Source organism: Lepus europaeus, chromosome 19, assembly GCF_033115175.1.
Source record: "Lepus europaeus isolate LE1 chromosome 19, mLepTim1.pri, whole genome shotgun sequence".
Taxonomy (NCBI): Eukaryota; Metazoa; Chordata; class Mammalia; order Lagomorpha; family Leporidae; genus Lepus; species Lepus europaeus.
The window spans coordinates 12,639,931-12,654,153 of NC_084845.1; the positions used below are offsets into that span (position 1 = coordinate 12,639,931).

General features: G+C 59.1%; 2 protein-coding genes across 2 annotated transcripts; one reads left to right on the top strand and one right to left on the bottom strand.

Moving 5' to 3' along the window:
• The first annotated feature begins 9,338 nt into the window (after positions 1–9,338).
• On the top strand, positions 9,339–10,083 carry SYCN (syncollin). Its single transcript, XM_062175983.1, has 2 exons — positions 9,339–9,733; positions 10,074–10,083. Exons 1-2 carry the CDS (start codon positions 9,339–9,341, stop codon positions 10,081–10,083), a joined length of 405 nt encoding a protein of 134 aa, XP_062031967.1.
• A 715-nt stretch (positions 10,084–10,798) lies between these two features.
• Positions 10,799–13,377, bottom strand: NCCRP1 (NCCRP1, F-box associated domain containing). Its single transcript, XM_062177404.1, has 6 exons — positions 13,077–13,377; positions 12,614–12,676; positions 12,481–12,532; positions 11,978–12,073; positions 11,405–11,543; positions 10,799–11,295 (listed from the first exon to the last, which is right to left on the bottom strand). Exons 1-6 carry the CDS (start codon positions 13,375–13,377, stop codon positions 11,155–11,157), a joined length of 792 nt encoding a protein of 263 aa, XP_062033388.1. The 3' UTR covers positions 10,799–11,154.
• Between the last annotated feature and the right edge of the window lie 846 nt (positions 13,378–14,223).

Genomic DNA, 14,223 nt, shown 5'->3' on the forward strand with positions numbered 1-14,223 from the left:
TGATGGGTTTATAAACTTCCATTTATCATCATAAAAATATTGCTTTGCGGGCCTCAAGTATTTTACGTTAGGAACTGAAGAGGGGCGGGGATTGGTGAAGCGGTTTGCCCGCCACTTGGGGCGCCCACCTCCTGTCGAGTGCACAGGTCTGAGCGCCCACTCCGATCCTCTCCCGCTTGCTGCTAAGCACACCGGGGAGGAAGCAGGTGCCGGCTCACGTGCTTGGGCCCCTGCCGCCCATCTGAGAGACTGATTAAGTTCCAGGCTCCTGGATTCAGCCCAGCCCAGCCCCGGCTTTGTGGACATTTGGGGAGTGAACCAGCAGATGGAGGAGCTCTGTCTGTCTCTGTTTCTGTCCTCAAATAAAACAAAAATTAATGTAAAGACTCACAGGCATAAGGAAGGGCCTGGAGCAGTGTTTGGAATTCTGTCCACACCTCCCTTGTCTGTCCACACCTCCCTGTGGACAGCAGAATGACGGCACACACCGGCTCTGGGACAGAGCTGATCCAAAGACCAGCTCTGGAGAAAGAGAAAGGGACAGCATTTTCCTCCTTTGCAGGTTTTGTTCACATGATGCCTGGAGCTGTGGCAGCCATCCTGCGCTCATGCGGAGAACCAGGCTGACGATCTGAAATACTGAAATTGTAGGGCAAGGCTGGGACGTGTTTGGGTCTATGATGATGTCATTCAACCAGGAAACCTCCATGTCTGGACCCCCTCACCTCCAAATTTTACTAGTTTATTTGAAAGGCAGAGTTGCAGAGAGACAAAAACTGAGCAGGAGAGATCCTCCATGCTCGGGTTCACTCCCCAAACAGCTGCAACAGCTGGGGCTGGGCCAGGCAGAAGCCAGGAGCCTGAAACTCCATCTGGGTCTCCCATGTGGATGCAGGGACCCAAGCACTTGGGCTATCTTCCATGCTTTCCCAGGTGCATTAGCAGGGAGCTGGATCGGAAGCAGAGCAGCCGGGACTGGAACCAGCACTCCTATGGGACCCCAGCATTGCAGGCAGCAGTCTAACCTGCTGCGCCCCAGCGCCAGCCCCAACTTTTTGTTTGGAGGACACTGTGGACTCACATACAGCTATTAAGAGACACTGGGGAGAAGGGGAGGTGGTGGGGTAGCTGTGAAGACGCTGCCCGGGTGCCCGCGTCCCGGATGGGAGCTCCTGGACTTGGTCCAAGCTCTGCATCTGATTCCAGCTTGCAGCAGGTGATGATGCTGTGACCCGGGCAGCTGTGCACTGAGACGCGGGGTGCAGGGTGCAGGTGCAGCCCTGGGTGGGGGACCACAGAGAGAGCGCATGGAGGGCCACGTGCTGGCTCCTGAAACTTCTCCTCCCACTGGCCGCACTCCTCCGCACTTCCATGCCCATTCCTCTGGTCAGCACAAGGGACGTAGCCAAGCCTGGGGTTGGCATGGATGGGCATTTGTCCCTTTCCCCCAAGAAGCGGGTCCCCTGCACTGGGGAGGAAGAACTTGAGAGGTAGAGCAGCCCGACGCATCCTACATTCCTGACTCCGATTCTGACTTCAAGGACAAAGGAGCTTCATTCCTGTGCACAGAAACCATCTCCAGTTCACATCCGAGCTGGACCAGCTGGGGAGCTGACAGCAGCAAAGCCTCTGTGGCCATCAGCTGAGCCACCAGCCAGGGAGGACTGGAAACCCCCTTGGAGGAGCCGATCCAGGCCAGGACCGGCCCGGCCGCTCTCCATGGTGCTGACCACTGCCGCCTGTGAGAGCCAGGTGGTGCCTTCTGGCCGGCGGATCTGGGTGGACGCCCACTGAACTTCTTCAGGGGTTGTGGGTTTTTATTTTGACAAGACACTCTCGTATCACGTGTGGTTGTAGGACAGACAGAACCATCTTACAGAACAAGAAGTATGAGGGTGAGTGGTTAACTCAGGAAACCCCTGCAATGTTGTCAGTGACCCAGATTCTTCCACCTCTCAGCCTCATCCTCGAGTTAGGCTGCCACTGCTCCAGACATTACATCCTCATGGCAATGTGCAGAAAAAGGAAAAGGATACCACTAAGGAAGAGCCCTTCCAGCAGCCCCCAGGAGATTTCCCTTTCAATCTAAAGTAAAATGCCACGAGAAACTGTAACCACCCTCCCCCACAGTGCTCTGATAGCCCTATCCTGCTACATTTTGTTTGCCCCAGCACATATCACTACCATGCCTTCTGTCTGCTTATTGATCACATTTGTTGCTTGTTGTTCTCTGCTAGAATGTAGAATTCTTTTCTGTTGTGTTTAGCCCTGCCCCTGGCAACCAGGATACTACTGCCTGCCACACAGCAAGAGCTCGGGAAATCCTCGGTGGCAGAGTAACGGGCTGTGATATTGGCCAGGACTCCCTCATACACCTCAGCCCAAACATTTCACTGTCAAGGACAAGCAGAGCCGGCTCAAGTCCCCTGCCCACCCACAGCGGCCAAAGTTGTGCCAGCCCCCAGGAATTTCAGAGTCAGCATCACCCAGGCTCTGTCCTGAAGTTCACCAGATTCTCTCTTCCAGTATGGACCACACCCAGGTGTCCCTACCACCCCCTCCAGGTGGAGGTTCCAAATGTAGGCTGAATTTTTTTTAAAGATTTATTTATTTGAGAGGCAGAGTTACAGAGAGAGGCGGGAAGAGACAGAAAGAGAGAGAGCTTCCATCCATTGGTTCACTCCCCAAAAGTCCACAATGGCCAGAGCTGGGCCAGTCTGAAGCCAGGAGCTTCTTCCAGGTCTCCCACGTGGGTGCAGGGGCCCGAGGACTTGGGCCATCTTCTACAGCTTTCCCAGGCCATAGCAGAGAGCTGGATCAGAAGTGGAGCAGTCGACCAGGACAGGAACCAGTGCCCATATGGGATGCTGGTGCCACAGGCAGAGGCTTAACCTACTGGGCCACAGTGCCAGCCCCTGAATTCTTGCTTTATCTGTCTAAGCAGCATTGTCGGCCAGCAGAGTGCCTCTCTCCTGCATGGCCTCCCTTGGGGACGTGGAGGAAGACAGAGCCTCGCCCAAGCCCAGACCTGCTGAATTTGAATCTGCAGCTTGACGACCCCGTCCTGCCCCACTTGCCAAATGGCTTACGGCCCCTGAAAGGTTGAAGGGGGCTGTGGGGCCCAAGGAAATGGAGATGAGGCTCTTCACCTGCGGCAGGCGGGTCAGGTGTGTGAGAAGGGGGCGTTCAGCCACGTCCTGCGATCAGCTGAGCACATGTTGGCGGAGACTCCATTTCTTCCCCGGCCTGGTCTCACGAGGCACCACCTCAGACCCCTAGAGAGTAACTTTTCTTTAAAAAGGGAAAAGTTTTGGCCGGCGCCGTGGCTTAACAGGCTAATCCTCCGCCTTGCGGTGCTGGCACACCGGGTTCTAGTCCCAGTCGGGGCACCGATCCTGTCCCGGTTGCCCCTCTTCCAGGCCAGCTCTCTGCTATGGCCCGGGAGTGCAGTGGAGGATGGCCCAAGTGCTTGGGCCCTGCACCCCATGGGAGACCAGGATAAGCACCTGGCTCCTGCCATCGGATCAGTGCGGTACGCCGGCCGCAGCGCGCCTACCGTGGCGGCCATTGGAGGGTGAACCAACGGCAAAAAGGAAGACCTTTCTCTCTGTCTCCCTCTACTGTCCACTCTGCCTGTCAAAAATAAATTAAAAAAAAAAAAAGGGAAAAGTTTTAATTACTTATGTGAGAAGCAGAAGAGCACCAGAGTGACAGAGTTCTCCCTTCTACTGTCCCTCCCCCCCCATGCCCGCCGTAGCTGGGGCTGGAGCCAGGAGCCAGGAGCTCAGTCTGGATCTCCCCCACGCGGGCAGGAGCCCAAGGACTTCAGCCACCACTGCTGCTCCCCAGGTGCGCATTAGCAGGAAGCTGGAGTCCGGAGTCTGAGCTGTGTGTGCAACACGAGCGCTCCGAATTGGGACCCAGCGCCTTTGCTGCTAGGCTGAGAGCTGTCTTCAAGATTTTCCTGCGAGTTAAGCCACTGCCAGCAATGCCAGCATCCCACATGGGTGCTGGTTCAAGTCCTGGCCACTCCACTTCTGATCCAGCTCTCTACTATGGCCTGGGAAAGCAGTAGAAGATGGCCCAAGTCCTTGGGCCCCTGCACCCATGTGGGAAACCCAGAAGAAGCTCCTGGCTTTGACCTGGCCCAGCTTGAGCCATTGTGACCAATTGGGGAGTGAACCATCGGATGGAGGATCTCTCTCAGTCTCTCTCCTTCTCTCTCTCTAACTGCTTTTCAAATACATTTTTTAAGATTTATTTATTTATTTGAAAGGCAGAGTTACAGAGAGGCAGAGGCAGAGAGAGAGAGAGAGAGAGAGAGAGAGAGGTCTTCCATCCACTTGTTCACTCCCCAAATGGCCGCAACAGCCAGAGCTGAGCCAGTCCAAAGCCAGGAGCCAGGAGCCAGGAGCTTCTTCCTGGTCTCCCACATGGGTGCAGGGGCCCAAGCACTTGAGCCATCTTCTACTGCTTTCCCAGGCCATAGCAGAGAGCTGGATCAGAAGTGGAGCAGCTGGGACTCGAACAAGCGTCCATATAGGATGCCGGCACTGCAGGCGGTGGCTTTACCTGCTATGCCACAGCAACGGCCCCTCAAATACATTTTTTCATATTTCTTATTTTTATTTCAACATTTAAAATATTCACAGGTTGAGTACTATAGTCAATGACATTGCTATGGAAGACATACCAACAAAGCATACAGGCGTTCCACAAAGACAGAATAACTTATCTGTGACTGTGTGCATGTTTACCCTAGAGTTTATCTTGAAACACATGTCTAAAAAGAAATGTAAGGGGCTGACGCTGTGGTACAACAGGTTAATGCCCTGGCCTGAAGTGCCGGCATCCCATATGGGCGCCGGTTCAAGACCCGGCTGCTCCACTTCCGATCCAGCTTCTGCTATGACCTGGGAAGGCAGTGGAGGATGACCCAAGTCCTTGGGCCCCTGCACCCTCATGGAACACCCAGAAGAAGCTCCTGGCTCCTGGCTTCGGATCAGTGCAACTCTTGTTCAGCTCCAGCTGTTGCGGTCAATTGGGGAGTGAACCATTGGATGGAAGACCTCTTTCTCTCTGCCTCTCCTCTCTCTGTGTAACTCTTTCAAATAAATAAATAAATTTTAAAAAGAGAAATGTAAGTGTTTCACTGTATTATTCCCATAAAAAGCAAATCACAATTTCAAGGGATATAAATATTAGTACTTTTTTAAAATTTCAAACTTTTGTAATACTCAATTCTTTCTCTTTTCTCAATAGCTAAGTCAGGATGATGCCTCAGATACATCTTTTTTTTTTTTTTTTTTTTTTTTTTTTTTTTTTTTTTTGACAGGCAGAGTGGATAGTGAGAGAGAGAGACAGAGAGAAAGGTCTTCCTTTTGCCGTTGGTTCACCCTCCAATGGCCGCTGCGGCCGGCGCATCGCGCTGATCTGAAGCCAGGAGCCAGGTGCTTCTCCTGGTCTCCCATGGGGTGCAGGGCCCAAGGACTTGGGCCATCCTCCACTGCCTTCCCGGGCCATAGCAGAGAGCTGGCCTGGAAGAGGGGCAACCGGGATAGACTCCGGCACTCCAACCGGGACTAGAACCCGGTGTGCCGGCGCCGCAAGGCGGAGGATTAGCCTGTTAAGCCACGGCGCCGGCCCCTCAAATACATCTTAAAAATAAAAAATAATTCCTTCTCCTGAGTGCTAACAGAATGCTTGTGCAAGCAGAAAAATGACACACAACATACTTTGAAAAGAGCTGAGCAAATTGAGGTATCAACACAGAGCATTCTAGATGTGATAAACCGTGACATACAAAGCCCCGAGTCATTATCAACTTCGAACCTGCAGCGGAATCGCCAGGCAGGCTTGTAAGACTCCGCCCGTCACCTCGTCCCTGGAATTTCTGCTTCAGTAGGGCTGGGGTGGGGCTGAGGACCTGAATACCGATAGTGTTGGTCCTGGGAGCAGACTGGAAACCACAGCGTGCAGAGCACACACTGGCCGCGTGGGGGCGCCGCTGCCTCTTGATTGCCTAGAAACAACTGGATTCAATGGCCGTGGGAGTGAGTCCTTAGGAGAGAAGCTGAGTCCTGCACTTATCCAATATGTCATATGTACCCCCGTCATGCTGTTCATAGTCAGACGCAAACCAGCGCTTTCTTTTTGCTCTCAATGACAGCTTCTCACGGGTAGCCATCTCCCCATTTTGTGGTCCGCTGAGAAATGTCGACCAAGGTTGCGAGACCTCAGCAGAGGTCTGGTGACACGAATCACACTGAAAACACGCCACCGTGCCTCTCGCCCCACTGTGCTCCCACAATGCTTTGCAAAACAGGCATCTGCACCTTGCGTTCGGGTTATTGATTTGCTATCTGACTTTCTCAAGGGCTCATGGATCCTCCAAGGACAGAACATTCTTTCTCTCAAAGAAAAAAAAAAGTTATGTAATAAGAACATGTTTGTTTTTCCTGCTGTTTGTCCCGAGTGTGATGATAAGCAGCGAGGAAGTCGTCTCTGAGTGAGGATGCTGCATGCAAGTGCTGCCGTGGGTCCCTGCGTCAGGGAGGCTGGGGGCTCTGGCTGTGGGGGCACACGCATGCCGATGGGGGCGTCTCTGTGTGCCTCTTGCACCACGCATGAAGGGAGCGCCCCTACCCCTGCCCACGCGTGTGTCGCTCGCCTGCAGGCGCAGTGCCCACGCCCTGGGTCTCCACGGTTCTGTGCGTGCTGTGTGCAGTGGGCTGCGCTCCTGAGCCTGGCTCTGCCTCCCTGCCAGGTATTCCCCTGCCCTTGCCTCATGCCCCTGACTCCTTGCTGGGGCGGGGGCGGGGAGGGGGCTCTAGGTGGCTGCCGCACTCTCCTGCCTCGGCTCTAAACCAGGAGCCCGTGCTGAGCCCGAGGGTGGGGCCCTGTGACCCTGGAGCCAAGGAGGCCCTCTGGGAAGTTAGCGGCTGGAGATTAGATTCTGTGGGGTCACGGGAGGAAAGGAAAGAAAGGATCCAGGTCTGCCCCGGGCAGGGCCAGTCCCAGGGTCCTTCTGAGAAGAGCAGGGCCAGCGCCTGTTCACTGAGTACCTGCCATGGGCCTCGTGTCATCACATAGATACTATGGTTCATGTGCAATGTTAGATACCGAGTGTATTATGCCAATAAATAGCAGTGACATGGATTGTGTTAGCTCTGAATTATTTTATATCATGATCTTGCTTTCCATTATCCTACGCCATCTAGGAGAAGGCTCAGAGAGGTGTGTTCACTTGCCTGAGGTCAATCAGCAAGTAGGTGCGCCTGCAAGTTTCTAGCCTCTAGCTCTTACCCGTGGCACTGCCCTTCCCAAGGTAAGAGACACAGCAGTTGGGGGAGGGCCCGTGGGGAGCAGGCATAGCTGCGTGACTGTGGATGGAAGCCATCTCTTGTTAGTGTTGTGTTTCTATGGTTACTGAGGCCTTACTACATGCCTGGCAGCACAGTAGGAGTTTCATAATAAGAATGATGGCACGAGCTGGGTCCCACGTGACTTGGATTTACACACTTACCCCTTATGTCAGCATTCATTCAAAAGGCAGGAAGAGGAGACAGAGAGAGAGGTGTCCCATCCACTGGTTCACTTTCCAAATCCCTGCGATGGCCAAGGCTGGGCAGGTGCAAAGCCCAAAGCTCAATCCAATCCAGGTCTCCCATGTGCGTGGCAGGGACCCAAGCATCTGAGGCAGCCCCGCTACCTCCCAGAGTCTGCACCGGCAGGAAGCCGGGCTCAGGAGCTGGAGTCGGCACTCGAACCAGGCACCCGTGATGTGGGACTCGGGTGTCTTAATGGCTGGACCAAGCACCTGCCCCTTATGCCAACCTTCTGCGGTGAACACTAGTGCTGTCCCCAGGAAGCCCTGGAATGCAGTCATGTGTGCAAAGTTATGGAGGAGCTGGGATTTGGACCCAGGCACTCCTGTGGCAGAGGGAGAAATACCACCCATTTCACAGACAGGGGTACTGAGGCTCAGGCTTGCACTCACAGAGCCACAGAACCCTTGGCTGTCTCATGGGCACATTCGTATGCTTCATCCCAGTTTTGTCTGGCAGGAGGCAGGGCAAGAGCCTGGGAGGGGCCATGGCCCGACTCCCACACATGCCAGCCTCTGTTCGGCCCCGGGGTCCCAGCCGCCCCGGTTGCCTGTGCCGCTGTAATGCTGCCTTGGGCTCACGGCGCTGGAGCTTGCTGACTGGTCCCAGTTCATGGCGCATTGTGCACGCTGAGTCTATGTTATCTTCGGTGAGTTTCAGACTTTCTTTGCTTTATCACAATATTTATTTATTTATTTTTAAAGATTTATTTATTTTACTTGAAAGTCACAGTTATACAGAGAGAGAGAGAGGTCTTCCCTCCACTGGTTCACTCCCCAAATGGCTGCAATAGCCGGAGCTGCACCGATCCGAAGCCAGGAGCCAGGAGCTTCTTCTGGGTCTCCCATGCAGCTGCAGGGGTCCCAAGGACTTGGGCCATACTCCACTGCCCTCCCGGGCCACAGAAGAGAGCTGGACTGGAAGAGGAGCAGCCAGGACATGAGCCGGTGCCCATATAGGATGCCGGCCCTGCAGGCAGCGGCTTTACCTGCTACACCACAGTCCCTGCCCCTTTATCACAGTTTTTAAAGTTTTCCACAGCTGGGCAGGTCCACCATTTATTTCCTGGAGTCAAATTTCCAGCCTTGGATAGGAAGGCTCCCGGGGCGGGGGCTGGGACAGAGGTCTCCTCTCCCTCCCTCTCCCGGCTGTGAGCCCGTCTTTCCCATGTGGGCAGCATAACCAGGACTGATTTCTTCTTGTGAGCACTCTTTGTATAAAACAGCTAGTAACTCTCTGCTGGGCACAGTGTGGCAAAAAATCCCTCCAAGCCTTGTGTACAGCGCCTCGCCGAGATTTTCATTCTTAAAGATTCGTGTATTTGTTTGAAAGGCCAACTCCCCGGATACCCAAGACAGCGAGGTCTCCACCAGGCCAAAGCCAGGGGTCAAGAACTCCATCCGGGTCTCCCCTGGGGGTGGCAGGGTCCCAGGTTCTTGAACTGCCACCTGCTGCCTCCCAGGTGCGCATCTGCATTAAGCCGGATGGGAAGTGGGGCGGGGACTCCCCTAGGGATGCCTGCGCCCCTGGCTACCTCTTACCCACGGCGCAAAGGCCAGCGACGTGTCACACAAACACCTGAGCGCCTTTCTGGGTGCTGAGTGTCCACCTGAGCGAGCGAGGTCTCCGCCCCTGCGCCCCTCCCCTCCCGAGCCCTTATCTCGCAGCTTCTCCCTTCCCACGGTCAGGCCCATAAAAGCGCGCGCGACAGCCCGCTCCGGCAGCCTCGCCATGTCGCTGCCGCCGCTGCTGCTGCTGGCCCTGGCCCTGGCGGCCGCCCCGGGCGCCCGAGGCGCCTGCCCTGCGCCCGCTGACCTTAAGAAGGAGGACGGCACGCGCACGTGCGCCAAGCTCTACGACAAGAGCGACCCCTACTACGACAACTGCTGCGCGGGCGCCGAGCTGTCGCTGGAGCCCAACACCGACTTGCCCTACCTGCCCTCCAACTGGGCCAACACCGCGTCCTCGCTGGTCGTGGGCCAGCGCTGTGAGCTCACCGTGTGGTCCAAGAAAGGCAAGGAGGGCAAGACACGCAAGTTCTCGGCCGGCGCCTACCCGCGCCTCGAGGAGTACCGCCGCGGCCTCTTCGGGGACTGGAACAACGCCATCTCCGCGCTCTACTGCAAGTGCGTGCGCCCCCCCCGCCCCGCCCCCCATCCAGGAGGCAGCCCCACCCCGTGGCACACGCTCAGCCACACCTCTGGGATTCCCAGAAGCTGACCACACTCCAGCCCCCTAGCCTGTCTGGAAGCACCCCCACACCACCTTCCCTAAGCGGCAGCCCCAGGGCCCCCAGACCCACTGCCCACTCACAGCCCTGGGGCCCTCCCAAACCAGCCCCAGCCACCCCTCCTTCCAGGAGCCCCCAGCTCTGAACCCTCCCAGGCCAGGACCCCCAGCTTCCCAGCTGCCTCCCAAACTGTGGGTGTCTTGGTGAGCGTCTCCGTCTCGATGATATTGTTGCAGGTGCTCCTGATGCCCTGAAAGACCCTCACCTGCGACCACGCACAGCGCTGAGCCCCTGCCCCACTCGTCCCCGGCGGAGCAAAGGATTTCCTGCCGCCCCCACTCCGCCTTCCCTGAAATACAGCCCCTGTGAAGATGTCCCTGGCTGCCATCTGCTTGTGTCTGGGGCCGAGTCCACTCAGGACCCACTGGAACAGGGGAGGGAGCGGGGCGCTCAGGCCTGGGGCGGCCCCCACCAGGGGGACCGATGCCAGGGACAGGGACGCACTCCTGGGATCTGACAGTCAGCTGTGCACTGACCGCACCCACGGTTTCCTGCCGGGGCACCGCTGGCTGCTGGCTCGCTACTGAAATGCTTCCCATGCTTTTGGGTTAACGGCCTGGCCTCCCAGGAGCCCCCAAACACACGAAGGGCAGCAGGGCCCTGCTAGGACCCCATCTGTAGAGGCGAGGCCAGACCCCAAGCCTGGGGTGGCTGTGACGGCTCCTCCCCAGCACGGCTGCGGAGCACACTCTCGTTGGCGCACATTTCTGTGCAGCTTGCGATCTGTGTCCTCACCGTGGCCACGGATGAGGCTCTGGGTGGATACTTGGTCTGGGGGCTCTGGGGGTCCTGGGAGGAGAGGCGTGGGGACAGCTCTTGGGGGGTGACAACTGCGAATGGTGGAGAGGGAGGGAGCTCTTGGAGATGCTGAGTTGAGGGAGCCTAGGAGGTCACACACAGCAACGGGAGGGGGTTGTATGAGGAGATCAGAGGTCAAGGTCAGCCCAGGGGTCCGAGGTTTCGAGGATGCTCTAGTGGGGTAGAACCAGGCCAAGCTTTGAGCTCAGCATCCTTGGGCAGCCGTGTTTATTGATCCACTCAGCACAGACTCTGGAGCACCTACTGTGCGCCTGGCGCAGAACCTGCAGGAGGAGCCCTGCCTCCTGGAGCTCGGGGACATTGAGGATGTCACGTGAGAAGCCCAGGGCCAGGCCGGAGTGGGGCGCCGGCCTGGGGTGTGTGTGTGTGATCACGGTGGGGCTGAGGGCTCAGGAAGGGGGCCTTGGGGGTGCCGGGCGCTGACGGGGGTCAGGGCCGTCACTCGCGGAGCTGCACGGACACGGAGGAGTCGGTCACCCGGGTCCGCCGCACTCCCCCCGGCTCCTGGCGGTTCTTGGTCTTGTGCAGGAAGTGGACGAAGCGCACGCCGGGCCCGTACTGGCGGAACACGTGGGCTACCTGGGCCGGCAGCCGGGTCAGGAAGGAGCACTGCCAGGCCCCCCTCCCATGAGCCCTGCTCCGCTCCCTCCCCCTGGGGCAGGGGGGGCACGGAGACAGCAAGTCTCACCTGGACCCAGTGGCCTGGGGGGCCTCTCCCATTGGTCCGGGGGGCCACGTGATGCTGCGCGATAACTGTGCGGCGGTCAGCGGCCAGCAGCCATACGTGCAGCTCATACACGGAGGCATCCAGGCGGCTGTCCTCGTACCTGGGGGTGGGGTTGAGGCCGTCGGCGGCTGCCACAGTGCCACGGCCACTGGCTCTGTTCCCCGTGCCACACACACTCATTGCACGCACTCGGCCTCACAGGGCAGTGACTGCAAGGGATTCAGAGTCCAGTGGGGAGACAGCCAGGCGGTGACAGCCAGGCGTGGTCAGGGCTGGGAGGGGGGCCACCCAGCACCCTGCGGCCAATGTATCCAACCCAGCTGGGGGCAGGGGTGTTCAGGGACACCACCCCCCAAAGATAAGGAGGAAGAGAGGGGGACAGGCACCCAAGGAGGAAGGAGCAGCCTCGGCTCGCCCAGAGATGGAAGAGGCTGGGCCACTTCCAAACGGAAAGCCTGGGAGACAAGAGGCCCGGGTGTGTGTGTGTGTGTGTGTGTGTCTGGGGCGGGCCCTGCGTCACCACGGAGCACGCACCAGTCCATGACCGTGATGTTGGGCTGCTCGTCGTCCAGCAGCTCCTCCCACAGGCCCTCGGCCAGGAGGTCCACACACTGCTGCTTCACTGTCCAGCTGCGGGCAAGGGGCCGCGGTCACAGCGCTCCCCTGGCCCCCACCCCGGCCCTGGCCCCGCCCAGGGCAACGCCCTCCCCCAGGCCCCGCCCAGGGCAACGCCCTCCGAACCCTGTGCTGCTCAGATGAGAAAATTGACGCTCAGGATTGGGATGTGCCCAAGGTGAAGTGGCAGAAGCAGGACCTAAACCCCGGGCCCAGGTGCTTCAAACCACCTGAGGCTTCCTGGAGGACGCCTGGTGGCCTGGGGTGACCCCTCCCACCGCAGGGACAGCCATCTCTGCACGCCAGGCCTCGCAGGAGCCGGGGCTCCTCTGTGACTGGGTAGGCCATGGAGCCCCCAAGGGGCCCAAGTCAGTCTCTCTGGGCCCCAGTGTGAAGAAGGTCACAGGGCCCCTCCGACTCACCTGAGGCCCTCCTGGAGCTGCTCAGTGTGAATGTGCCATCCGCGGAAATTGCCTGGCAGGTGGCGGCAAGAACAGTTAGGGTCTCCCTAGCCCCGGGCAGCCCTGACCTCCAGCCCGGCCCCCTGGCACTTACCCAGAGCCTGCAGGGGTTGCTGGGTAGGACCAGTAGGGGGCGCTGGCTGGTAAATGTTGATGCCTGGAAAGTGCAGGGAGCGCAGCCTCAGGCCCCTTCCACATCACATTCTGCCATTCCCCACCCCCAGGGCCGCACTGGAAGGGCAGGAACCTGCCCCACGCCAGACCAGCCGGGCAGGGGCAGTGAGTCAGGCCCCGGGGCAGCGGCTTGCGAGGTCCTGGGGGAGCCGAATGATGGGGGTGGGAGGAAAGGGGTGAGACAGACTGAGGGACCCAGAGAGGCGCCCAGAGAATGAGGTGGAGACAGAGGATGGTGCAATGCAGAAAAGGCAGGTGCTGGGGGGCGGAAGGGTGGGGGGTGCAGAGAGCGCCAGAGCCAGCGAGGGGCAGAGAGAGCTGGCAGGACAGGGGAGTTCGGGCCAGAGCCCCAGCGACAGCAGAGGCAGACGGCCCGGGCGCACCCTCGGGGTTGGGCGAGCGCAGCAGGTTGCGGTAGAGCGGCCGCCGCACGAGCAGCAGCTTCCAGGTGAGGCGCGGGGGCAGCCCCAGGCCCCCGCCCAGCGGCCCCCACTCCTCCAGCAGCAGCTGCCGGGCGCTGGCCTCGGACGGCGGCTCGGCCTGCGGGGGCCTGGGGCTCTCCGGGGCCGCGGGCGACGGCGGCGGCGGCGGCGAGGGCTGCGGCGGCGGCAGCTCCGGGGGCCTCGCGGGTCCCTCGGCCTCCGCCTCGCCACCTAGAGCGTCGTCGTCCCGCTCCTGCTCCATCCGTGCGGCCGGAGCGACTGTCCCGGTTCCGCCGGGCTCTGTGTTAACTGGGGGCGGGAGGGGGCGTGGTGCTCCAGCCGGGTTTAAGAGCGGGGCGTGCCGGGGGGTGGGGGGAAGGATCTGCGCCCTCAGGGCCCTCCTCCCTTGGACTGGGGAGACCAGCCCCCTCCCCCCACACCTTGGACATGCTCCCACAGACCAGGGAGCCAGGCTCAAGGCTCTCCTCCCTCGGACCCGCTCCTTCCTTAGACTGGGGAGACCAGCCCCCATCCCCTCCCCAACCCCACCATGCACCTCCTCCCTCAGATCCGGGGCTCCACACCCCTGGTCCCTCCTCCCTCAGACCCCCGCCCCTGCTGGGTTTCCTGGACTTTCTGGCCCAGTTTTCCAGGGCCAGCGGAGGCCCAGGCCTGGCCTAGGAGGGGGTGACAATGGAGCTAATGCCAGGCCTGTGTCTCTCTAATGAGGCTCATCTGCCTCATTAAGATGCGGCCTCAGACCTGGAGGAGGTGGGGTGAAGAGGCTAATTAATAAAGACTCTCCCTTCCCCCTCCTCACAGGGAGGGGGCGGTTCTAGCCTCTGCCACTTCCTCCTCTGCCCTCACCAAGGGACACACCCCTGGGACCCTGGCGTTGTCCTGGAGACCAAGGTGGGCAGAGCAGGGAAGCAGTGAGCAGTCAGGGAACCCCGGGGACAGCGCAGGGCGGCGGGGAGGGGAGCGGCCAGCCCCTGGGGTGTTTTCGGGGTGCCGGCCCCCCTTGCTGGGCTGGGGCTGGAGCCTCCTCCCTCCCGCTCAGAGGTCACGGGGTGTGCGGAGTCGGGATGGGGCAATGGTGGGCACAGAG

Bases quoted from the DNA above. Each gene is read 5' to 3' on its own strand.
- SYCN (XM_062175983.1), top strand. From the start codon at position 9,339: ATGTCGCTGCCGCCGCTGCTGCTGCTGGCCCTGGCCCTGGCGGCCGCC.
- NCCRP1 (XM_062177404.1), bottom strand. From the start codon at position 13,377: ATGGAGCAGGAGCGGGACGACGACGCTCTAGGTGGCGAGGCGGAGGCC. The intron at 12,533-12,613 runs GTAAGTGCCAGG...GCCACCTGCCAG, and splicing joins GCAACCCCTGCAGGCTCTGG to GCAATTTCCGCGGATGGCAC. The intron at 11,544-11,977 runs GTGCGTGCTCCG...CCCCACCCCCAG, and splicing joins AACATCACGGTCATGGACTG to GTACGAGGACAGCCGCCTGG.